The sequence below is a fragment of the Phyllostomus hastatus genome, unplaced genomic scaffold, assembly GCF_019186645.2.
Source record: "Phyllostomus hastatus isolate PE091 unplaced genomic scaffold, TTU_PhHast_1.1 phas_scaffold_385, whole genome shotgun sequence".
NCBI classification, from domain to species: Eukaryota; Metazoa; Chordata; class Mammalia; order Chiroptera; family Phyllostomidae; genus Phyllostomus; species Phyllostomus hastatus.
The window spans coordinates 12,232,974-12,258,282 of record NW_025334026.1 but is presented as its reverse complement, the minus strand read 5'-3'; the positions used below and the strand labels follow the sequence as shown (position 1 = coordinate 12,258,282).

The 25,309-nt window shown below is 45.0% G+C and overlaps 2 protein-coding genes across 2 annotated transcripts in view; both read left to right on the top strand.

Moving 5' to 3' along the window:
* Positions 1–3,876: 3,876 nt before the first annotated feature.
* Positions 3,877–25,309, top strand: part of LOC123806338 (general transcription factor II-I-like) — a 70,552-nt gene continuing 49,119 nt past the window's right edge. Inside the window, exon 1 of the mRNA XM_045819390.1 lies at positions 3,877–4,222. The gene's annotated coding sequence lies outside the window, so the exon portion shown is untranslated. The remainder of the gene's footprint in view (positions 4,223–25,309) is intronic.
* LOC123806293 lies at positions 4,238–16,990 on the top strand. Its single transcript, XM_045819334.1, is given in 4 exon segments — positions 4,238–6,175; positions 11,976–14,515; positions 14,517–16,283; positions 16,285–16,990. Coding segments are annotated over 3 exon segments (3,108 nt in total). The 5' UTR covers positions 4,238–6,175; positions 11,976–13,880.

Here is a 25,309-nt window from a genome sequence, read left to right as displayed (position 1 = left end):
AGAGCTCTGTTATCAAGAAATTAAAATTGAAAAAGTCAAATAAACCCTGGCTGGCGTGGTTCAGTTGGTTGGGCATCATCATCATGCAAAGTGAAAGGTCACTGGTGTGATTCCTGGTGAATCTAAAATCTTAAAAAATAATAATAATAATAAAAAACCCCTCCTGAGTAATAGAAGACAGTCTCCTGAATACAGAAGACTATTGAATGACTCTATTTTCTGTGAAACTTTAAGAGAGATAGAGAACTGTATTCTTTTTTAAAAAATATTTCATTTGAGCCCTGGCTGGCGTAGCTCAATGGATTGAGCGTGGGCTGCGAACCAAAGCATCGCAGGTTCGATTCCCAGTCAGGGTACATGCCTGGGTTGCAGACCATGGCCCCCAGCAACTGCACATCAATGTTTCTCTCTCTTTCTTCCTCCCTTCCCCCTCTAAAAACACATAAAATCTTTTAAAATTATTTTATGTATTTATTTTTAGGGAGAGGGGAAGGGAAGAGGAAAGAGAGAGAGAAATATCAATGTGTGGTTGCCTCTCATGCACCCCACTACTAGAGACCTGGCCCACAACCCAGGCATGTGCCCTGACTGGGAATGTAGCTGGCCACCCTTTGGTTCACAGGCCCATGCTCAATCCACTTACCTATACCAGCCAGGGCTAGAACTGTATTCTTAAAATGGGTGCACTTAAGTTCATTTTTAAAAATCTACTCCATTCTCACAAATACAAAAGATTACTGTGTAAGGTGATGGATGTGTTAATTGACCTTACTGTGGTAATCATTTTGCAATATATACATATATGAAATCATTATGGTGTACACCTTAAACTTGCACAATGTTATATATAAAATATATCTCAATAAAACTGGGGAAAAAGGTCCTATGACCAAAAAGATCCATTCTGTGTCATACAAAATAGTGCAGGAGGAAGCTCTAGGCGTCAGTTCCTCCTCTGCTGAAGTAAACTTTAAACGGGTAAGAACAATTATAATCAACAATTTCAAAACTGTGGAAACTAACCAAACATGTATAACCACCAAGAGAGTGCTTGGGAGGGAGAGCCTGCTGATTTTTCATAACCAGCTGTACTGCCCATTCCTCAGTCCCCACTGGAACTGTGAGGAGAGCAGCCTAGGCTCCGGGAGCGGCTGGGTTGGTGCCAGAGTGGTCAGTGGCAATCTTGTCTTTCAATATCTGGGCTTGTGAGAAGTTGCGGGTTGAGCATTTGGGTTGGTCTGGTGGTTTTCTAAGGGACTAGGGCAGACCATTGCCTTGGTTTTGCCCTCCTTAGGCAACAGCAGCTTCCCTGGAGGTATCTGTTGGAAAATGTATGGGACTAGAACCTTCTATTTTGGTGGAAAAGGTGGGAATTGTTCCAGGTTCGTGGCTGACTGCAGAGTTCATAGCATATGATCAGATCAGGATCCAATGTGGGTTGTTTTTTTTAAGTTTCTATATTTATTCATTTTTAAAGAGAGGGTAAGGGAGAAAAAGAGGGAGAGAGCCCTGGCTGGTGTGCCAGTGGCTTGAGTGCCAGCCTGTGAACCTAGAGGTCCCTGGTTCGATTCAAGTCAGGGCACATGCCTGGGTTGCTGGCCAGGTCCCTAGTTGGGGACATGGGAGAGGCAACCAGTCGATGTTTCTCTCTCCCATCCCCTCTCTCTGAAAATAAAACAAAATTTTAAAAAAGAAAGAGGGAGAAACATCAATCAGTTGATGGAGAGTATTATGCTAAGTGAAATAAGTACGCTGAGAAAAAGGCTTGGCCTCCAGATGTTGTTGAAACCACATAGCGTTCCATACACTGTTCATTGTCCCAAAGGGCCAGCTGTTTGTCTAGAGGCAATTCAAAGCCAGCTAAAGTTTTAGAAACTGCTTTAGGATTTAAGAGTTTTAGGAACTGCTTCAACATCAAGGAAGTTGGAGTTGTTCGTGAAAAAGCAACAAAATTCCACTCTGAAGCATTAAGCAAATTCATAGAAGAAGGGCACTATCTCCCCCCCAAATTTTAAATGATGACAAGGGTAATCTTGCCCAAATGAACTTTTGTCTGACAACTCACTTTCTAACATCTTCCCATGCTTTGTCCAGCGTCTCCACGCTGTAGACGCTCCCTCCCATGAGTCACTTAGTAGCTGTCTCTGTTATCAGATCAACCGACTGGGTATCGCAGAGCTGGTCTTCAAGTAACCTTTTTTTACTTAATAATGGCCCCAAAGCACAAGAGTACTGATGCTACCAATTTGGATATGCCAAAAAGAAGCCGAAAAGTGCTTCCTTTAAGTGAAAAGGTGAAAATTCTTGACTTAATAAGGAAAGAAAAAAAATCCTATGCTGAGGTTGCTAAAATCTACAGTAAGAACGAATCTTCTATCCGTGAAATTGTGAAGAAGGAAAAAGAAATTCGTGCTAGTTTTGCTGTTGCACTTCAAACTGCCAAAGTTACTGCCACAGTGTGTGATAAATGCTTAGTTAAGATGGAACAGGCATTAGGTTTGTGGGTGGAAGACATGAACAGAAAATGTGTTCCGGTTGACAGCACTGTGTTGCGCCAGAAAGCACTGAGCCTATACGAAGACTTCAGCAAGGGATCCTCTGAAAGGAGTGACACCAAGCCTTTTACTGCAAGTAAGGGATGGTTACACAGATTCAGGAGTAGGTTTGGACTGAGAAATGTAAACACTGCAGAGGCTGTGCCTGCTGTTGGAGAAGCTGCTGCCACATTTCCGGCAGAGTCGAAGTTGATTAAGGAGGAAGGTATGTATAGGAAAAAAACAGTGTATGTAGGGCTTGGTGTTATCTGGGGTTTTAGGTATCCACTGGGGGTGTTGAAAGGTATTTTCCCGCGGATAAGGGGGGACTGCTGCACATCAAGAGTGGCTGCAAAGTTTTCTTGCCAGATGCACAGGCTGGAAAAGGCGCTGCTGTGGTCGCCACCTACCGAGGAGGGGGAGGGGGAGGGGAAGGATGGCCGGCGTTGCTTGAATCCCCAGTGCGGAGAAAAATCACAAAATCAGTCAATCGCGCACTTTATATTAACGTATATAATCTCTGGGTCAAGTTTTTTAAACTTTTGACTTTAACTTAGGTTAACAGTAATGTCTCTGCATTTCCAAAATTCATGAGCTAATCATGACAGTTGAGAAGTCAAAAATAACTGGCGGGGATGGGGTGGGTGGATACTTTTGAGTAAAACTGCTTAGTCTTTGAACAAAACGGGCTACAAATCAGGTTGTCTGTTACCACTCCATGGCTTTTCCTCAACTTTATTTTTAAGTATCAAGTGCAGACGAGAGCAAAGCCGCAGGAGGTAAATAAAAACAGAAGTCCCACTCCCCCACCGTCCAAAGTCCGGGCAAAATGTTTCTTTTGAGGCAAGCTTACAAAACTAACGGGAGTTCTTTGTGTCCCAGAGGGTGGTGCAGGGCGGAGAAAATCCCCCGGAGGAGCAAGGAGGCCTCCAGGTCACCCTGGGGATCCCCGGCCTTTGCCGTGTCCTGGTCTCGCAATTTGCAGGGAATCTCGGGTGCAAGAGCAAGTGCGAGTCTTCGGCGGCGGCTGAAGGTGGCTGGAGCTCCGCAAGGAACAGGCAGGAGCCACCACCGGTCTGGATTTTGGCCCCTGCTCCCCTCCCCCACCCGGGGGGCCAAACAGGCTCCAGATGCAGCCACGTTCTCTATCCCACCACACCGCGCTTCCACCGACAATCCTTACACGGAGGGCAGGGTGCAGAGTTCTCCGCGTCCAAGGCACGGTGTTCGCCCGCGCGAGGTTTTCTGGGAGTTGTAGTCCACCACCCCCCAGCATCGCTTAAGGGGTACACATCGGAGACTACAACTCCCGCTGGGCGGTGGACTAAAACTTTTAAAAAAAAAAGGAGCGTGAGAAAGAGAAGCTCGGAGAACAGAGAAAAGGGGCCACTGATTGCCCCCTACCCGGCTTCCCCACACGCGCTTTCTAGCCGTGGCCGCCCGCCTGCCGCGGTTACCCCGGCTCCTCTCTGGGTCCCTCGCGATTGGATCCGGGCGCTAAGCGAGGCCCTGCAGCGCTGACAGAAGCTCGGCTGAGACGCACGGGCCCTTACCTTCTCACCTCCTGCCCGCTAGTCAGCTCGCCTCAGCCTGAGGCTGCTCCGTCGCCGCCACAGCTTGCGCACGGCTCACACTCACTTTCCTTCAGCACCCCTACCCCGGCGCTGCCTGGAGGCGGCTGCACTCGGGTAAGTCCATGTCTCCTCATCCCCCGCCCCCCGCCCCAGTTGCCCTCGCGAGCAGTCTTAATATTTGAGACTGCCCCTCTGGGACCTGCACGGAGAGTTTAGGGACTGTCGGCGGCCGAGTTGGGGTACTTCGGTTCCCCAACCTCGGGCGGCTGGCGTTGGGGGTTGGGCAGGAACAGACGTGGTTCCAGGGGGCGACAGTTGCACGCGCGCGCCTCCGTACCCATGGGTTAGGGGCGCGCGCGCCGGCGCCATGTTATGGTGGGGGGTCTCAACCTTGAGGCCAGCGCGCGAGCGAGCTTGCGGCTGCGCATGCCCGACTGCTGATTGGCCGGCTCGGATGGTGCGGGTGCGCGCCGCGGTGTCAGGCTCGATCTGTGGGGTCGCGTTAACTTGTGTCTCCGGGGCTGGTACTCTCGGGCAGCAGGCTCTCCGGATTGGCCGCCGGGCGGCGGGGGCGGTGCCGCGGTGCTTCTGTGCTTGGTAACTTCGGCCGGCGGGCGGGTGAGATTGGGCAGCGTTGCTACTCCGTGTCTCGGTTCTTCACTGCCTTCGCCCAGGTGGAAGCTGGGGTGGGCTTTGTCCCCGCCCGGCGGGCGCGCCTGCCCTGCTGGGCCGGTTTTGGTGGGGGAAATAAACACAATGACCGGAAGGAAAACCTCAGCCTTCAGGCCACGAATATAAGCCGTCTGTAATGGGCCAGCACCTAAGCGGGTTTCAGTGGGGGAGGAAGACAAAAAAAAAAATGTCTTCTTTGCCTTTCATCCCCCCTCCATATTTGCTTACCCAAGTTTTTTCTTTATTAAAGCGAGGTTTGTTTATTTATTTACTTATTCTTTAGTGCTATGGTTTTGTGCTAATTTGCGGCTGAGAGTGTTCAGATGTCTGGTCCAGTTCAAGTAGTGCTCACTTCAGCGAATGTGGGGCCCGATGCAGACTTCTCACCCTTTCTGCATTCAACTTTGCTGCAGACAATGGATTGATGGATGGGCCACAGTGCCTAAGAGTAGTCTCTGGGTGCTAAAGAGACAAAAGGGGAAGCTAGTTTGCAAATGAGAATGTACAGGAGACTGCCCTGAGGAGGCAGGGCTTGCATTTCACTCCTTCCACCTAAAGCCTATCATTTGGGATGACTGACTTTCTACTACAGTAGACATCCTCCGATCCACGATTTTGCTTCCCGCGTTCCAGTCGAGGTCAGAAATGGAAAATTCCAGAAATAAACAATTCGTAAGTTTTATATTTCTTTCTCTGTTCCGGTTAGAGTGATGAGGTCCTGCTCTGTCTCACCGGGATGTGAATCATTCCTTTGTCCAGTCTATACACACTCACACGCCACCAGCCGCTTGTCAACTCTTTTGGTATACAGTGCTGGTGTTCGACTAACACTTACTTTCCTTAATTATGGCCCCGAAGGGCAAGAGTACTGATGCTACCAATTTGGATATGCCAAAAAGAAGCCGAAAAGTGCTTCCTTTAAGTGAAAAGGTGAAAATTCTTGACTTAATAAGGAAAGAAAAAAAATCCTATGCTGAGGTTGCTAAGATCTACAGTAAGAACGAATCTTCTATCCGTGAAATTGTGAAGAAGGAAAAAGAAATTCGTGCTAGTTTTGCTGTTGCACCTCAAACTGCCAACGTTACTGCCACAGTGCGTGATAAATGCTTAGTAAGATGGAAAAGGCATTAGGTTTGTGGGTGGAAGACATGAACAGAAAATGTGTCCTTGTTGACGGCAGCATGTTGCGCCAGAAAGCACTGATTCTGTATGAACATTTCAGCAAGGGATCCTCTGAAAGGAGTGACACCAAGCCATTTACTGCAAGTAAGGGGTGGTTACACAGATTCAGGAGTAGGTTTGGACTGAGAAATGTAAACACTGCAGAGGCTGTGCCTGCTGTTGGAGAAGCTGCTGCCACATTTCCGGCAGAGTTGAAGTTGATCAAGGAGGAAGGTATGTACGTATTAAAAAAACATAGTACATACAAGGTTTGCTACTGTCTGCGGTTTCACGTATCCATTGGGGTCTTGGAATGTATACGCTGTGCATAAGGGGGGACTACTGTAAATGTTTTTGCTTTGTCCATTCTTAAGCTAGTGTAGTCTACTGCCTTGTGCTTTCCTTTAGCTTGCTTCTCAGTATCTTCGTTCACACCTGTAGGCTAGAATGACTTTTTCTGTTCTTCAGGTTCTTCTTGCTTATATGTCTTCACTTTTTTAAAGGCTATATTGTTGGGTCAGAATTGGCTGTTCTTACCTTATCCCAGTCAGTATGCCTGCCCCTTCTAGACAACCATCTTTTTTCTCCTGTGTGCATGTGTTTGGTTCTGCCTTGTTTTCCTGAGTCTGACCTACTCACTAGGTATTAAACTCAAGGCTTTTCTGCCTGTGTCCTCCTCCTGGTCTACAACTGTTCAAGTGCTTTAACAACAGCTAACATTTGAATACTTTTTATGTGTCTGGCATTGCTCTGAAGCCCTTACCATATGTTTTCTTATTTAATCTTTAAAGAACAATCCTGTAATTCCATTCTATAGATGAGGAACAAGAGTAGAGAAGCTGGGTAATTTACTCTCGATCACCCTGTCAAGTTAACCTTGACTCTAAGGTTTGAATCTAGGCCACCTGACTCTCAACCTGGAAGCCACTGGTTCTCAAACTACTTTGAGCATCAGCATCCCCTGGAGGACTCCTTAAAACACAATTGCTAGGTCCCTCCCTGGGTGGGGCCAAGTAATTAGCATTTCTAACGAGTTCCTTGGTGGTGTTGATACTTTAGAACCTTTCACACTGGCAGATTAAGTTTTAAGTGAGGGAAATTTATAGATGGGTGCATTTCATTACTTTAAAGCTAGATCTTGCCCAGACTGGTGTGTTTCAGTGGGTTGAGCATCAGCCGGCTAACTGAAAAGTTGTGGGTTCGATTTCCAGGGAGGGCAGGTGCCTGTCTTGAGGGCCAGCTCCCCAGTTGGGGGTGTCCAGGAGGCAGCTGATCCCTGGTTCTCTCACACATCCATGTTTCTTTTCCTGTGTTTCTCCCTCGCTTTCCTTCTCTCTAGAAATGAATAAATAAAATCTTAAAAAACAACAACTAGATCTTAAAGAAACAAAAATAAGCTGAGCTGTTTACAATTTACTGAAAGTTAAAAGTTTTTATTACCAATGATTACAAAATTAAATGTTTAAAAAAATAAAATGTCTCCATTTTAAAAAGAGCCCAGGATATTTAAATACAGAACAAAATTAGGAATCCAATAATTGACTCTTACTCACTTAGTTAATTTATTCACAGCACAGGCATTTCTCTCTTTCCAGAGATGCCTAAAGCTCATCCCATCCCCACCTTGGAGTACAAAGCCTGGGCACTGGAACAGGTGGGGTCATAGGGCTAGAGCTTGGGACTGAGATAGCTTGGGCCAGGCTAAGGCTGGCAGAGCAGCCAGAGCTCCTGCCCCTCCTCCCTCAGCTACTTAGACCTCCCAGGATTTGGCTTAGTTTTAAGAATATGACTATATGGTCTGGCATTAAAATATAGGTTTTGGGTTCTTTTTATTGTGGCACAAGTCTTGTTGAGAAAGACTTTTTTATATAGTGAATTTCTTAATGGGGAAAGTAATGCCAAATTAGGTAGGTGTCAGGATGGGCAGGGGAGGACAAAATGGCGGCCGGACTACAATAAAAATGGCGGCTGAACTGTAACCCAGAAGGGATGGCCCACGTCAAACCAGGGTGCAAGGGAAACCATCAGTGACATGTTGCCATTTTGTTCACAAGGGACCAATCCCCAGGTCCCATGGAGAGCCAACCCAAAATAAAACCCGCCATTTTCCGTGTTCCATGTAGCTTTCCTGACCCCGTTCCCTGCGGACAGGGAAATCTCACCTGGGTGCGCAAACCCCAATAAAGCTCTATACTGCCTACTTTTGTGGCTGATCAGCATTTATTCCTTGGAGGAGCCTAAGAAAACCTTTCACTAGGAGGAATGGGATTGGTTTACAATTAGGGTCTATCATTTCTGATGATTTTTAGCTTGATGGTGTGTTCTAAAACATAAAATATAGAAGACAAGCTCTCTAACCCAGGCTGTTGTTATTATGTAAAGGAGCAGTGAATAAAACACTGAAAACCTTCTAAACACTTAACTTTTTCTCTGATTACTGGTGACTAGCTGTTTACATTGCATTTCATTTCAGTTCTACCATTGTTTTATTCTTTATTGAAAATGTGAGTTTTTACCCTGGCTGGTGTAGCTGAATGGATTGAACTTGGGCCTGTGAACCACAGGGTGGCTGGTTTGATTACCAGTCAGGGCAGATTCCTGGGTTGCATGCTGGGCCCCCACCTCTCCTAGGGGGCGCACAAGAGGCAACCTCACATTGATGTTTCTCTCCCTCTCTTTCCCTCTCTCTAGAAATAAAATTTCAAACAAAGACAACATGAGTTTTAAATATTGCAGTCCTCTTCTTAAGGGTTGTGCTTATAATTAACGTGAAATTGTCTTAATCTTTGGGCTCTGCCGATGCTGATCAAGTAATTTTTATATATGTCTAGGGGAAAGCATTTTTTTGAAGAGTTTTTTGAGAAGTATTATTCTAAGAATGGTATTTCACTTTTCAAAAATGTGTTAGAGGCAATTTATTTGAAAGATAATTGTCAAGAATTTTATTAATATCAACCTACTAAAGATCATAACATTTTTCTTCAAAAGTTGTATACATTTATTTGGGTTAAACTTATTCATTGTTACTAACTGAAAGAACATAAGAAATTCAATTAATCAGTTCATTGTAATTATAGAGTTAAAATTCATTGTATTCAGTGGGCTTAAAATGGCAGCAAAGCATTTGAAGAATATTATTTGATTATTGGATTAAGAAAGTATAGCTGAGGCTACCTGCCTGGGGCGGTAACATTAACAGTTAGTATTCTGGAGGATATATGCAGACTGGAAAAATTACGTGGATAAATCAGAAGTGCTGAGGTTATTATCTTGATATTCATTCTCCATTCTTTTCTTCCTTCTGCCTTTCCCATTTTCCTTGTGTTTTGTCCTTTACTGGAGCGCTTATCACTGCAGGTGTTTTTTTATTTTTTCCTTTTTTCTCTTTGTTTGTATCATCCTTGTATTCGATGGTTGTTTCTGAAACTACTTACTACTCTGCTGTTTCCCATGTTGGCCTAGTGGAAGAGTGAGAGAAAGTTTAATGTAGTCATGGATTGTCAAGAGTTGATGGAGGATTTAGTTGTAAGATTAAAACTATAGAGTAGTTTTAGGGAATTGGTTTATTTAAAAAGTGTATAACTTGCGTGGCAAAATGAATTCATAACTGAGAGAGGGAATATCACTTAGTGAATATAGACATAAGTCCTGAAGTCAGACTACCGGGATTCAAAGCCTGGTTCTTGCCGCTTCCTAGTGACGTTACCTTGGCAGTTCACTTTCCATCTTTGTGTCTTAGTTTCCCTCTTTTAAAGGTGGGGTGATGATAATAGAATCTGTTTTTCTTTCACAGCTTTGAAGATAGAATGAGTTAAAGTGCTTAGGATGGTGTCTGGCATACAATAAGCATTCAGTAAATACTAGCCATAAAAATACTGTTTAATACTTTTGAGAAATTGAATTTCCTAAGGAAATGAAAATTTTGCAGTTTTGACTACAAAGTTAATCTCCAGAAACTCTGGAGAATATAAAGTCTGGGAGGACCAAGACTTGTTCATCCTGGGATTTTTCTCCTTGTGATTGTTAAATTGTTTTTGTTTTTGTAATATGGCAAAGGAAATGATATTTTTCCCTTAGCAAGAATTGTATATGATTATATTATAGTATAATTATAGAAGCAGAGAGTAGTGAAGAGGTCTTATTTAGGGTGGGTATCTGGTTAAAATGAGCCCTGGTTTGTAGACAGAACATCTACATTTATTTTTTTTCTTTATTGTATTTTTTTAAAGATTTTATTTGTTTCATTTTTAGAGAGAGAGGAAGGGAGAGAAACAGAGAGGGAGAGAAACATCAGTGTGGACACCTCCCACATACCCCACACTGGGGACCCAGGCATGTGCCCTGACTGGGAATCGAACCAACGACCCTTTGGTTTCACAGGCTAGCGCTCAATCCACTGAACTGTACCAGCCAGGGCTGTTTGTTTGTTTGTTTTAAGTTTATTTATTGTCTTTTTTTCCATTATCATTTATCCCACTTATAGCCTGCTCCCCCCTGCAATCACCACACTGTTGTCCATGTCCATGAATCCTTTTTCCTTCCATCCCACCCCCATAGCTGTCATCCTACTCTCTAGGTATTTTGCTTGTTTGTTCAGTTTGTTCATCAGATTCCACATATGAGTGAATCATGCAGTATTTGTATTTCTCTGACTGGCTTAGTTCACTTAGCGTATGTACTCTAGGTCCATCCATGCTGTCACAAAGGGTAAAACTTTCTTCTTTTTTTACAGCTGAGGAGTATGCCATTTGTAATGTATGTGTATAATGTATTGTAGAGACTAATGTCTACCTTGCAAATAGTGAACTTACAATTGAAATAGCTAGCCTCTGGAACTGGTTACATAGCAGATAGATGGCCCAGACTGGTGTGGCTTGGTTGGGCATTGTTCTGCAAAGTGAAAGGTTCCCATTTCAATTCCTGGTCAGGGCATATGCCTGGGTTGCAGTTTCGGTCCTTAGTGGGGTGCATTCAAGAGGCAACTGATCGATGTGTAAGGAGTAGGGAAAAACTTAGACCATGAGAAAATAGGAACCTAGCTAGCTAGAGCCAGGAGATTACTAGGTTACTGAACAAACATCCTGCCTTCCCGCCTTATACAAGAATGCTTGGTTTGAAATCCCCGCGAGCGGTCTTTGTAAGCAAATAGCTAACCCGCTACATCAGCTTCTGTGAAACGCTTGCTTGCTCGCACCAAAACCCCTATATAAGGACCTAGATGTGAGCGCTCGGCGCGACTCTCTTCTGCAGCCCATGTGGGTACCGTGTCTCCAGACACTTTGAGGGTTTGCCCCTGCACAGGTTAAACTTGGCCAATAAAGCAACATCTTTGATACCCTGAAAGTCTCCGACATTTGTTCTCGCGTTTGCTGAATGCAACATTTGGAGGCCCCAGTGAGATCTCCCTCGGTAGAGTTTCGGTTCGGAGACCGAACGGGCAGTGTAAGTATTTACTGAAGGATCCTCTTTTGGTTCCTGGTTTCTGGGCTCCGGAGCAAATAACCCTGCGGTAGTAGGCGGGACGCCGCCCCTGGAATCTTGTTTTTGTAATTAAATAGAGACCGGTCACGTTAGATTCCCTTCCTTTTGCGCCTCGCTGTGCTGCGATTAGCTTTAGTTTGTAGGCGTTAAGACTAGAGTGTGTGTAAATGAATGTGTCTGTAGCCCCACGGGAAAGCCTACGGGGCATGAGAGGGCCCTAACCTGCGAATCCTGTGTCAGATCATACGGCATAACGGTTGGCAGTCTAACCCGGACTCTGATCAGGCAACCTTAGCCAAGATCGGCATCATCTCACGAGAGGGCAGGCCAGGCAGGCAAGCGACTGAGCTCTGTACCTTGTTTGTCTGTGTGGTGTGTTGCATATTAGGTACGTCCAAGGTTTGTGTCTTCGTGAAAATGCCTTGTCTGTTGCCTTGTTTGTCTGTGTGGTGTGCTGGTCGTTTTTAATTTAAGCCCTCCCAAGATGGGGCAGCAAGAATCGGCTCCTGGCTCCCCACTTGATTGTCTATTAAAGAATTTTTCTGATTTCCAGAGGCGGGCCCGAAGCTATGGCAGACCACCGCCGGATCCTGAGTTCCTGCGGACGCTAAGCCAATTGGAATGGCCCACCTTTGATGTGGGATGGCCCGCTGAGGGTACTTTTGATCTGCCCATCTTGTTTGCAGTGCGGGCCACAGTATACAGGGTTCCCCATCCCGACCAATTTGTTTATATTGATGTTTGGGTAGACATTGCAACAGAAAGGCCGGGGTACATAAAGAAGTGCCTGCGAGGGAGCCAGCGGGGGAGGCGGGCGATTTGCCTGGCCACACCTAAAAATGGGGGGAAGGGAAAAGACACAGCACCCGCCCCAGAACCTCCCCGAGCTCAGCCTAGGTTGTACCCAGTTTTGTCCGGTCCACCGGAGGACCATCTAGACCCAGTGAATGCACCTCCTCCTTACCCTCGTAGGGAGGAGCCAGATTCCTCTCTGCCAGGGGTCATCGGACTTATGAGCCCACCACACACTTGGGGAGGGGCCATTTATGGGGCGGGAGGGGCCACCATCTTGCCTCTCCGGGAGGTGCCCCCGGCGCCGGATGCTCCATCGCGGGCGCCCCCACGGTTGATCTATGTCCCCTTTTCTACTAGTGATTTATATAATTGGAAGCATCAGAATCCCCCATTTTCTGAAAAACCGCAGGGACTGATTTCCCTCCTAGAGACTATTTTCGGGACTCACCAGCCAACCTGGGATGATTGTCAGCAGATTTTGCAGACTCTCTTCACGTCAGAGGAAAGAGACCATATTGTAAGGGAGGCTGCAAAAGCTATACTCGGAGAGGAGGGAGAAACTATGCCTGAAAGAGGGGAGGTCTAGGACATCCTTCCATCTCAAACCCCTGCTTGGGACCCCAACACTACTGGGGGAAGAGACGTGCTCCTCCAGTATCGCCGGGCTCTACTCAGGGGGCTCAAGGCAGCAGCTAGGAAACCTACAAATTTTAGTAAGGTTAGCGAGGTTATTCAAGGCAGAGAAGAATCCCCCGCTGCATTCTTAGAAAGGCTCATGGAGGCATATAGAGTATATACTCCCCTGGACCCTGAGGCAGAGGAAAATCGAAGGCTGGTGAACATAGCTTTTGTAACACAGGCTGCCTCAGACATTAAAAGAAAACTACAGAAAATGGAAGGATTTGAAGGAGGGAATAGAAGTAAGTTGCTAGAGATAGCTCAAAAGGTTTATGTGAATAGAGATGACCCAGAAGTCGGAAGGGCAAAAGAAGTTGCCAAAATTCTACTGACAGCACAGCAGCCCCCAACTAAGGGTAAAGGAAAAGGAGGGGGCCCACAGAGAAGTCAGAGGCGGCGAGTAGATAAAGACCAATGTGCGTACTGCAAAGAGAAAGGACATTGGAAGCGGAACTGTCCCAAGTTAATGGCAGAAGGATTAGAGCCGCAAAAGGGCCCCGACGTGTTGCTCCAAACCCTGGACTGACGAAGCCAGGGCTCCATTCCAGTTGGCTCCCAGGAGCCCCTGGTAACCTTGACAGTCGAAGGTAAGCCTATAGACTTCCTGGTCGACACGGGAGCCACCTATTCAGTTTTAAAGCAACCTCAAGGACAGATCCAGAAAGCAACTACCAAAATAGTAGGGGCCACGGGAAAGGCAGAAGCATATCCATGGGCCACTGCACGAGTAACTGACCTAGGAAAAGGAACAATTACTCACTCTTTCCTAGTCATTCCAGACTGCCCCTACCCATTGCTCGGGTGGGATTTATTACAGAAGCTTTGGGCTACCATTACCTTCAGGCAAGTAGACGGTTCCTCAGAAAGCCGGGAAGCCGGAGTCAACCTATACATAACTGTTCCGCCGTCTGAGGAATACCTACTGGCCACCATCCAAGAAGGTTAGGAGGAGACAGCGGGGGTCCCGAACGATCTCTTAGCAAAGATGCCTGGTGTATGGGCGGAGACCAGTCCACCTGGATTGGTGGCTCACCAACCACCCATCCTGGTGCAATTGTTGAGCACTGCCAGCCCGGTCAGAATTCAGCAGTATCTGGTCCCAGCACAAGCCAAGCAGGGGATCGCACGGCACTTGCAATGCCTACTCGAAGCAGGGATACTCCGACAGTGCCAGTCAGCCTGGAACACCCCTCTACTCCCAGTCCAGAAGCCGGGGACACTTGACTACCGCCCCGTGCAGGATTTATGGGAGGTGAATGTGAGGGTAGAGACAATCCACCCTACGGTGCCCAACCCGTATACCCTGTTAAGCTCGTTGCCTCCAACACACACCTATTATTCGGTCCTAGACTTGAAGGATGCCTTTTTCTGTATCCCGCTGGCACCCCAGAGCCAAGACATCTTTGCCTTTGAGTGGAATGATCCCGAGAACGGGTTAGTGGGCCAGTTCACCTGGACTCAGCTGCCACGAGGGTTCAAGAATTCCCCCACCATTTTTAATGAGGCCCTAAGTAAGGACTTGCGGGCCTTTCAGTCATCACACCCGTCAGTGGTGGTATTGCAGTATGTTGATGACATCCTCATAGCCGTGAGAAGCGAGGAAGACTGTGAAGTGGCTACCACAGACACTGCAGGATCTCGAACAGATGGGGTATCGGGTCTCTGCCAAGAAGTCCCAAATCGTGACTCAAACTGTAAGTTACTTGGGGTATAACTTGCAGGGTGGCCAGAGGACCTTGTCCAGCCAGCGGATCCAGACGGTCCTGCAAATCCCGGAGCCCACCACCAAATGACAGGTGCGTGAATTCTTGGGAGCGGTAGGATACTGCCGACTCTGGATCCTGGGTTTCGCAGAATTGGCCAGACCCTTACACAAATTGACCCGGGGAAAGGAGGAATCATTCACATGGACCGATAAGGAGAGGCAGGCATTCCAAGCCCTTAAGGAAACATTAGTGGCTGCCCCGGCCCTGGCTCTGCCTGATCCGGCTAAGCCCTTCTGGCTATTTGTGGCCAAGAAGGGAGGAATTGCACTAGGAGTACTCAGCCAGGAACTCGGGCCATGGAAGAGACCAGTGGCCTATCTATCCAAGAAGTTAGACCCAGTAGCCTCTGGGTGGCCCACCTGCCTGAGGGCACTTGCCGCCATGTCAGTCCTAGTCAAAGAGGCAAGCAAATTGACTTTGGGCCAGGACATACAGGTGATCAGCGAACACTATGTTGAACAGGTCCTCAGGGCACCTCCTGATCGGTGGCTATCCAACACCCGGCTAACGCACTACCAGGCACAGCTGCTTAATTCGCCATCGGTTCGTTTCCTGGAGACCACGGCCCTCAATCCGGCTACCCTTCTGCCCATGCCGGACTCTACTATAGCCCATGATTGCAAACAGATTCTAGACACAGTGACTGGCTCCCATCCAGATTTGAAAGACCAGGCACATGAAAAGGTTGATTTGACTTTGTTCACGGATGGTAGCAGTTTTGTCACGGACGAGTTAAGGCATGCAGGGGCAGCAGTGACCACTGAAGATGAAATATTATGGCAGAAGGCTCTGCCTGCAGGAACCTCTGCACAGCGGGCTGAGTTAATTGGGCTAACTCGAGCCCTGCAGATGGCGGAGGGAAAAACTGCCAACATTTATACTGACAGCAGATGTGCCTTTGCCACTGCCCATATACATGGAGTCATATACAAGGAACGAGGCCTCCTAACTGCAGGAGGGAAGGACATTAAGAATAAGGATGAAATCCTCACTCTATTAAATGCTATATGGTTACCTACTAAGGTTGCCATTATCCACTGCAAGGGATATCAAAAAGGAGATTCACCAGTCGAAAAGGGGAATTGGCTAGCAGACTCAGCTGCGAGGGAGGCCGCGTATGGCTCCCCAGAGACTGTACTACCTCTCCTACCTCCGCCTATGCTGCCCCCTCACCCCAGTTATACACCCAAAGAAAAGCAAGATGGAAAGAGACTGGGGGGAACGCAGAATCAGCAAGGATGGATAGAATTACCAGGCTCAAGACTCTGCCTGCCCCAAGGACTCATAAGGCAAATTATTAAAGACATTCACACCAGCACACATCTAGGACAAAATAAGTTAGAGCAATTAATGTGCCGGTACTATTATAGCCCAGGAATGAGAAGTATTATCCAGTCAATTGTCTCCAGGTGTAGCACGTGTGCTAAAGTGAACCCACCAAGTAAGAAACTGCTTCCCTTGGTTAGGTATAGAGGAGGCACTCCTGGGGAACTCTGGGAAATAGACTTCACTGAAAAGACCCCTGGAAAGTATGGCTATAGGTACCTATTAGTCTTACTAGACACCTTCTCCGGGTAGGTAAAAGCATTCCCCACCCGAGGAGAAACAGCATCCACGGTGTTGGGAAATTGTACCCAGGTATGGCATACCCCTTGCCCTAGGCTCAGACAATGGGCCGGCCTTTATATCTGCCATATCACAGGAACTAGCCACAAAATTAGGTATTAAGTGGATGTTACATTGTATATATAGATCACAAAGCTCAGGACAAGTAGAAAGGATGAATAGGACTCTTAAAGAAACCATAATTAAGTTAAGAGAGGAGACCGGCAAAAACTGGGTGGAGCTACTCCCTTTTGCCCTTTTTAGGACATGGTGTACCCCTTACCTGAAGAAATGGACACCATATGAAATCATGTTTGGGCAGCCGGTACCACTTGTACCCCGACTGACCACTGAAGAACTGGAAATGTCTAATCATAACTTCTTAAAGTCCTTACAGGCACTGCAGCATATTCGACGTGAGGTGCGGACCCTCCGACAGGCGATCCAGGTGGATAAGGCTGAAGGTGCCAAACTACCGGAAGCACCAGAACCTGGACAGTGGGTGTGGATCCTGAACCATAGGAGGGGCAACCTAGAGCCTCAGTGGACTGGGCCCTTTCAAGTACTGCTAAGTACCCCCTCCACAGTTCGGGTGGCCGAGAAGCCCTACTGGATCCATCTCTCCCACACTAAGCCAGCCCAACTGCCCAGGGATAGCCAGCAAAAATGGCAAGTCAAGCAACAGCCAGGAGAACCCTTGAAACTCACCTTCTCCTCTGTCTAGGGCTGGTAGTATCCTGGTGTCTGGCCTGCTCAGGGTTAGAGAGACAGGAATGGGTCTTAATTAGAACGGCAGATGGGACTGCGCTTGCTGAGAATTATACTTGGGGAGGGGAAGAGACACTTAACCTGACTATTGATCTCTCTAAACTTTTTGGAGACAGTCTGTGGGACTCATCACTCTCTGACAGATTGGGAAGCAGCAATCTGTATACCTCTTCCGAAATTGTGGGTGGAGGAGCGCCGTTTAAGGCCATTAGTGAAAGATGAAGAAGAATTCCTGCACAAACAACTAAGTCGAACAACAGCATATGGGTGTCCCACTCCAGATAGGAAACGGGCACGAGGGTGTGGATATGAAGGTGACTTTTATTGTAAAAGCTGGGGTTGTGAAACAATAGTAAGCCCATTAGAATGGACCCCTGGAGGAGGAAGTGATTCACATATTAAGCTTACCAGACACAAGGGAGACACTGCTCTATGTAAAATAAGAAATTGTAACCCAGTAAGTATAACAGTTCTACATCCAACTGACCCAGAGTGGGTTAAGGGTCGTACATGGGGAATTAGATTGTATACATTGGGAACTGACCCAGGAACATTTTTTACTGTGAGAAAATTACCCATTAAATATAAGCCTCCATTTATAGGAGCTGGGGGCAGACTACCCCCACGACTGCCTCCTATGAGACCCCCGACGGAGCCTCCTAGACGAATAGCCGAAAACTCAACTAGTCCAGAAGACCTTAGTCCAACTCCCACGGAGCCTGAGATAGCCGAGCAACGGCTGCCTGTTATAGGCCGTACTCCTAACCCCTTCCTAGAGAGACCGCATCATCAAGATAATTCAGTCTTAGAGCTTTTAGATAAAGTGTTTCCTTTCTTTAACAGTACACAGCCAAGTGTAACTGAATCCTGTTGGTTATGTTTAAGCCCTAGACCTCCATTTTATATTGGATTAGGAGCAAATACTTCCCAAGGGGGAGAACTAGCCCCAAATATTACAGTATTACAAGGGAGCCCGAGTAAGGAACACATGGAAGAAATTGATGCATGTATCATGGAGGAAGGGCTAACTCTAGCTGAATTCCACGGAAGAGGGACTTGTTATTTGTTGGCCAATTTTGTATTAACCTCTAATTATAGTGACTATTGTATAGACCTTCAAAATGTATCCCTTACAAGGAAAGCGCCCCAGGTCATGCAGGCACCAGAAGGTATTTGGTTTGTATGTACTCAAGGTATCTATAAGTGTCTAATAGCAATTAGCCCAGAATTATGTGTAAGTGCCTACATAATATCACAAGTGTATTTATATGGTGGAAATCCTAACTTCCTCTTAGGGCTTCCTCAACGGGTCACTCGTGCACCATGATTAGTTCCTATAGTAGCTACCAAAGGTATAGTAGGTTCAACAGCATTAGGAGCGGCATCTTTGATACGGGGAGAACTAAGCCTAAGGAGATTATCCCAAATGTTTACCAAGGACATCTCTCTCCTTCAAGATCAGGTAATATATCTAGAGCGTCAAGTAGACTCCCTAGCAGAAGTAGCTCTCCAAAACAGACGAGGATTAGATCTCATATTCCTCAAGCAGGGAGGACTTTGTGCTGCCTTAGGAGAAGAATGCTGTTTTTATGCCAATCATTCAGGGGTAATAAGGGAGAATATCAAGACTTTAACCAAAAGACTCAAAGAAAGAGACAGTGAAGAAGAAAACTCCAACTGGTATGCCTCTATATTTAATACTTCCCCATGGCTAACCACCCTTTTATCTGCACTTGCAGGACCCCTTCTTTTGCTTCTGTTATTAGTTACTATAGGGCCCTGTATTCTAAATAAAGTCATAGCCTTTATTAAAGAAAGAATAGAAGTAGTAAAGCTAATGGTTCTATCTCAACCCTATACCATTATTCCTAATGATGAAGAGTCAAGGGTTTGACAAACCCCCAGAAGAAAACGGGGGAATGTAAGGAGTAGAGAAAAACTTAGACCATGAGAAAATAGGAACCTAGCTAGCTAGAGCCAGGAGATTACTAGGTTACTGAACAAATATCCTGCCTTCCCGCCTTATGCAAGAATGCTTAGTTTGAAATTCCCGCACGCGGTCTCTGTAAGCAAATAGCTAACCGCTACATCAGCTTCTGTGAAACGCTTGCTTGCTTGCTCGCGCCAAAACCCCTATATAAGGACCTAGATGTGAGCACTCGGCGCGACTCTCTTCTGCAGCCCGTGTGGGTACCGTTTCTCCGGACACTTTGAGAGTTCGCCTCTGCACAGGTTAAACTTGGACAACAAAGCAACACCTTTGATACCCTGAAAGTCTCCGACATTTGTTCTCGTGTTTGCTGGATGCAACATGTGGTTGCTTCTCACACGCTCACTCTAGGGACCTGGCCTATAACCCAGGCATATGCCCTGACTGGGAATCAAACCAGTGACCCTTTGGTTCACAGCCTGCACTCAATCCACTCAGCTACACCATCCAGGGCCAAAACTGTCATTTAAACCCAACTCTCACACTGTTTATCTGTTAAAGGGGATAAGTTTGTCTGTTTGCGCCTGTCAGCAATGTTTTGTGCTGTAAGTTACATGTTCATTAGACAGTTGTTCTGTAACACATCCACATGTTTATCTTTGAGCCAAATCCTTTATTTTCTTTGTAGAACTTGACTGATGTTGATATAAATCAGGTACTCCTCAACTCATCCATAATCTTTGTATCGTGAACAAAAAAGATATATTTTTGCTTCCGTTTGTTTGCAATGAGGGACAGTTAGTTTACTGCCTCATAAAGATTGCCTAGTGTTACAGCCTATGTACTATATAATTATTTACCTTGGGTTGTTTTTTTTTTAACCCATCTTTGATTATTATTGTGCATGAAAGAGGTAGATTGGAATTTGGAGATATGGATTCTAGTCCTTTGTTAGAAAATTAACTGGGTGACCTTAGTAAGATAGCTAATCTTTCTAGGTTGGGCTTATTTATAAAATAATACAACAAAATGGTTGCACTAAAATATCTTAAGTGTCACAGGTTCGATTCCCAGTCAGGGTACATGCCTGGGTTGCAGGCCATGACCCTCAGCTACTACACATTGATGTTTCTCTCTCTTTCTCTCTCACATCCCTCTCTAAAAACAAATAAATAAAATCTTTTTTAAAATCTTACATTTTCTTCTTGATTAGATTGTACATTGTAAGTTTGGAATGGGAACATGTTTGTTGAAAACAACATAATAGCACAAGGAAGAAAAGGTATGAATGTAATTAAAAAAAAAACAACAGATTAGGGTTATGGTACCTCTCTCACTTACCAATCTGACCTGAAACTTAATTTGAAGCAGATGTGTGTTGAAAATTTAGTGATATTTTAGAGATCGACATAATAAAAAATATTCAGAGCAACACCAGTTTTTTTTGTTAAGAATGATGATAATGTGTGTGAAAATCTTCAAGAGCTCTTTGGCTCACTTTAGTTTTTGTTATTCTGCTATTCAGTATTAACAACAAGGATCAGTAAATTCAAAGCAGAAATATGGGCAAATGAAAAAATTATGTGCAATTAGTGATTGGCATATGTTGAGGTAGAACAGACCAGTAAGGACACAGTGAAGCCTAATCCCTGAAATGGATCTCCAACCAGAAACACAAGAAAGTTTTAAAGAGTGGCTGGAGTCTGTTTTGAGAAAGATAAAAGAAGGCCATGCAGGTATCTATGAAACAATAGCTGACAAGGATAAAAGGTAAGGAAATGAAACAGGGACAGGCCAATTAGTTCATCTTTGAAACTCATAAAGGAGGATTAAAATCAAATTAGGGACACAACACATAAAAACTCAGAATGGAAGGATGAAGGAAATTGAAAGAAGACGACTTAGGTAGCTGATGTGATTTGTGTTCCTGGCGTGCTTTTCTCATGCCTTTCTCCACTGAGGGTCCTGTTTTGCCTTGTGAGTAGCTGCCTGTGTTCCTATTTCATGTGGTTCTTGCTACAGTAGGCTTGGTTATGGTAAGCTTGTGACACAAACTCCTAAAACTTTTGTGCAGAGAGTAGGAGGAAGATACAATAGTCTGTTGCGTCTGGGGTTACAGTACAGGTGTGCGGTCAACTTGAAGATGTTTGTGGCTGTTGCCTCTGTTTTTGGGCAGAAACCCATCTCATCTGCTCAAGTGAGGCAGGCCCACAGGGAGGGAGTAGAGATAGGGTTAGCTGTGTGTAGTAGAGTCAGTGCAACCTTTAGACTGAATACTTAAAAATAAAAAAAATTCCCTTCTTTACCTGAGATGGCTTGAATTGAGAATTTGTAGCCTCATAACGTGGCTAATTCATACCTTGTTCTTGAGAATGAAGGCCATTGTAAGGTGTGGTTCCTGGAGTTGGTGGAACTCAGAAGAATGTTATAAAATGATAAAGCCAACTGTTGGTAAAAATACCAAAAAGTTGATAAGGTAGAGAGGAATTTGGAGGGGTAATGTGAAAAGGCTAATATTAAAAAGAAAATGGGAACTCCAATATGAGAATTCAGAATTACCTTTGCCCTGTGGGCGTTTGCTAGTATCACCAAATTGACTTGAGGTTTGCAGACCTTGTGAGGTGAGAGGCTCAGGAATCAAAGTTCAGCCCTGCCTGGATGGCTCAGTTGGTTAGAGCATCATCCCAATAAGCCAAGGTTGTGGGTTTGATCCCTGGTCAGGGTACATACAAGAATCAACCAATGAATGAGTAAATGGAATAACAAATTGATGTTTCTCTCTCTCTAAAACAAACAAATAAAAATAACATGTTCTGGTTAATGACAAAATAGCACACTATTTAAAAAAGAAAAAAGAAAGAAATCAAAGTTGAAAACCTGCACAAAATTCAGGGGTTATATTGGAGACTCTTGTCATTAAGCTGGAGGTGCAAAAAAGACACCTGAGAAGTAAACCAGCTTATATCCCTATTTGCGCCGGTCTGGGTTAACATCTTCTTGGTAGTCCAAGGAGCCTGAAGCCTTGAACTGGGATTATGGTGATCCCAGGCAGGTAGTATTTCCAGGTACCTGGAGGAAACTACCTTCATGGTGGGCCTCAAATTTAAAATAATTTATTAATGTAAAGTTGTCAGGACATAATCAGAAATACATGGGATCGAGTACCATGAGTATGAGCAAGAACCACCTGAAACAACAGAAATATACCTATAAAACTTGAGATTTTTAAGTTATTAGAGACTATGAAACAATTATCCCTATTATGTTTAAAGAAATTTGTCAAGCTGGAAACTCTTCAAGGAGTAGGAAATGATAAAATGTGGCATAGCAACAAATAGAAATTCTAGAAATGAAAGTTATAAACGGAGTTCGGTAGGTGGTTTCAATAACAGAATAAGCAGAGGTGAAGAATTAGTGACCTAGAAGGTAAGTTAGAAGATAAGATAGTGTTTAGTTCAGAGAGAAAACTATACAAGAGGGAAAGAGATTTAAGGACTAACATGGAGTTAATCTGAGTGTCTCAGTAGGATGGGAGATAGAAAAGGGGGCGAGATAGTACCTGAAGAGTCAATCCTTGAGAATTTGCCACAACTGAATGTTAGTAATCCTTAGTCAAGAAGCCCAGAGAATGACAGACATACTGGATAAAAAGAAATCTGTATCTAGACACACAATGAAACTAGAAAACCAAAGACAAAACATTTTTAAAAACGGGGGTTGGGGTTGGGGGGGAGATTACCTTCAAAGTAGATTACAGATGAGTTCTGAATAGCAACAGTGGAAGCCAAAAGATAATGAAATAACCTCAGTGTGCTGAAAGAAACTGCTTGTCACCGTGACTGGTGTGGCTCAGTGGCTTGGGCACTGTTTCCACAGTCCGAAAGATACCCTGCCTGTTTGGTTCCTGATTAGGAGACATGCCTGCATTGTGGGCCAGGTCCCTGGTGGGGGGCTTCGTGTGAGAGGAAACCGAGGCAACCTATTGATGTCTCTGTCCCTCTCTGCCTCCCTTCCCCTCTCTCTAAACATAATAAATAAAATCTTAAAAGTAATTGTCAACCTAGATTTCTATTTCAATGAAAATATCTTTAGAAAATAAGGGAAATTTTAGTAAATAACAGTTTGCCATAAGGGATTTAACTTCAAGCAGAAGAAAAGTCTAAGATGCAAGAAAGAATGAACAAAGAATGACATAAATGTGGTTAAATGAAAAATTCAGACAAAAATACTGCATTTCCAAATATAGAATTAAAATAAACATAATAGAAAAGCTGCATAATTAAGAACCTGCATCTACATAATGATTACCAGAATTAAAAGAACAGACTGGAATAGAAAATTTTTGACCATTTATGCAAATATGTAGTTATTATCAGACATCAATTTAGTATGGCTTACATGATGAGTCACCCAAGAAGAAATATGGAAACTATGAAAAGTGTTTCTGTAGTAAGCAGAGAAATTAAACAATTTTAGTGTAATGAGGTATTCATAGTGATTAGGTCATAGATTCAAAATGTTAGTGAGATTTATTTACTATATATATACTTTTCTGGTAGCTATTAAAGATTTTGGCATTATGTATGAAGATTTATAATGATGTTCATGCTATTTATTTAATATTTCAGTATTACTAATTATAAAATATGGAAATAAAAAAGCAAAAGCTAACTTATTTACGAGGATGTTAAGAAAATTGATTCCATTTTGGTGCCAGTTGATCATTGAGGGAAGGTCACTGCACCCGTTGCGGGTTAGGCTCTTCAGAATTTTATTAATTTATCTTAAGAATCTGTGTCCCTGATGTCTCACATGCATGTTAACCTTAGCTTATCGCAAGACTGTATTTCTATGTTCCTTTTCTCACGGAATCTACCTTGCTACCCGATTCCACGTGGATACCCTTGTGCCAGTAATCTTTGGAGATTGGCAGTGAAGAATGCTCATGTGGAGTTTGGATGGACCTTTGTATACTGGCTCGTGTTCCCTTAAGTTCTCTTTTCACTTGGTTAACTCATTCTTCTACTACAGCTACCACCCTAGTGGTTCAAGGGGGCATGAGAATTTATTCAACACAGATTAATCTCTATAGCAGTCCAAAAGTTTTTGTGATCATGAAAATGCTCTTTGTCTGTGAACTTCAATATAGTAACCACTAGCCACATGTGGGTGCTGAGCACTTGAAGCGTACCAGTGCTTCTGAGGAATGGAATTTTAAATTCTATTTAATCTTTTTTAAAAATATATTTTATTAGCCCTGGCTGGCGTAGCTCAGTGGATTGAGCATGGGCTGCGAACCAAAGTCTCGCAGGTTCGATTCCCAGTCAGGGTGTTACAGAACAAACAAGGGGGGGCCTGAGACGATATAGTATTACTGAAAGAAGCCCCCAGGACTGTTATGTCCGCCGCCAGAGGAAAGACGTCTCTCAATGCCAGAGATTTGTGAAAAGGAAAGGAAATGTTTATTTAATGCTATACAAACTTAAAGTAGGGATCTAATGTCTTTATCAAAAATCCCAAAGTCCCTTAAAGCACCCACAAACAGACACAGTCCTTCCTTCCTTCCCCCTTTGCCCAGTGCAGAGTACCGTATCTCCTAAAGCTGTGGGGGTCCCTACTCTGGCAAAGGCACGTGGTCCTGTCTCCCCGGACCGCGGGAGTCCCCACTCTGCCAGAGCCGCGTGGTTCTCTCCCTCAGGGCCGCGAGAGTCTTCACTCTGCTCAAGCTGTGTGGTTCTCTCTTGCAGGGCTGTGCATGGTTCTCCCCCTCAAATGGCTGCCGCGTCTCGGTTTAAATCCCAGCGCCAACCTTCCTCTGAAGCCCCATTTCCGGCTCCTCTCACAATTGGCTACAGCTGCCAGATTCTGGGCAGGTGTGGCCCTGTGGCGTGCAGCCAATTATCTCCAGGCTCTTCTGGATGTTATTACAGATCCCCATTTTAGGCTGCCCTCTTGGCTGCACCCTGTTACAAGGGTACACACATGGGCTGCAGGCCATGACCCCCAGCAACCACACATTGATGTTTCTCTCTCTCTCTTTCTCTCTCTCTCTCTCTCTCTCTCTCTCTCTCTCTCTCTCCCTCCCCCTCCCCCTCTCCCTCTCTCTCTCCCTCCCTCCCTTCCCTCTATATAAATAAAAAGACAATCTTTAAAAAAATATATTTTATTGAATATGCTATTACAGTTGTCCCATTTTTCCCCTTCACTCCCTTCCATCCTGCCCACCTCCTCCCACCCATATGCCCCCCCTTTAGTTCATGTCCATGTGTCTATCATAAGTTCTTTAGCTTCTACATTTCCCATACTATCCTTGCCTTCCCCCTGTCTATTTTCTACCTATTGTCT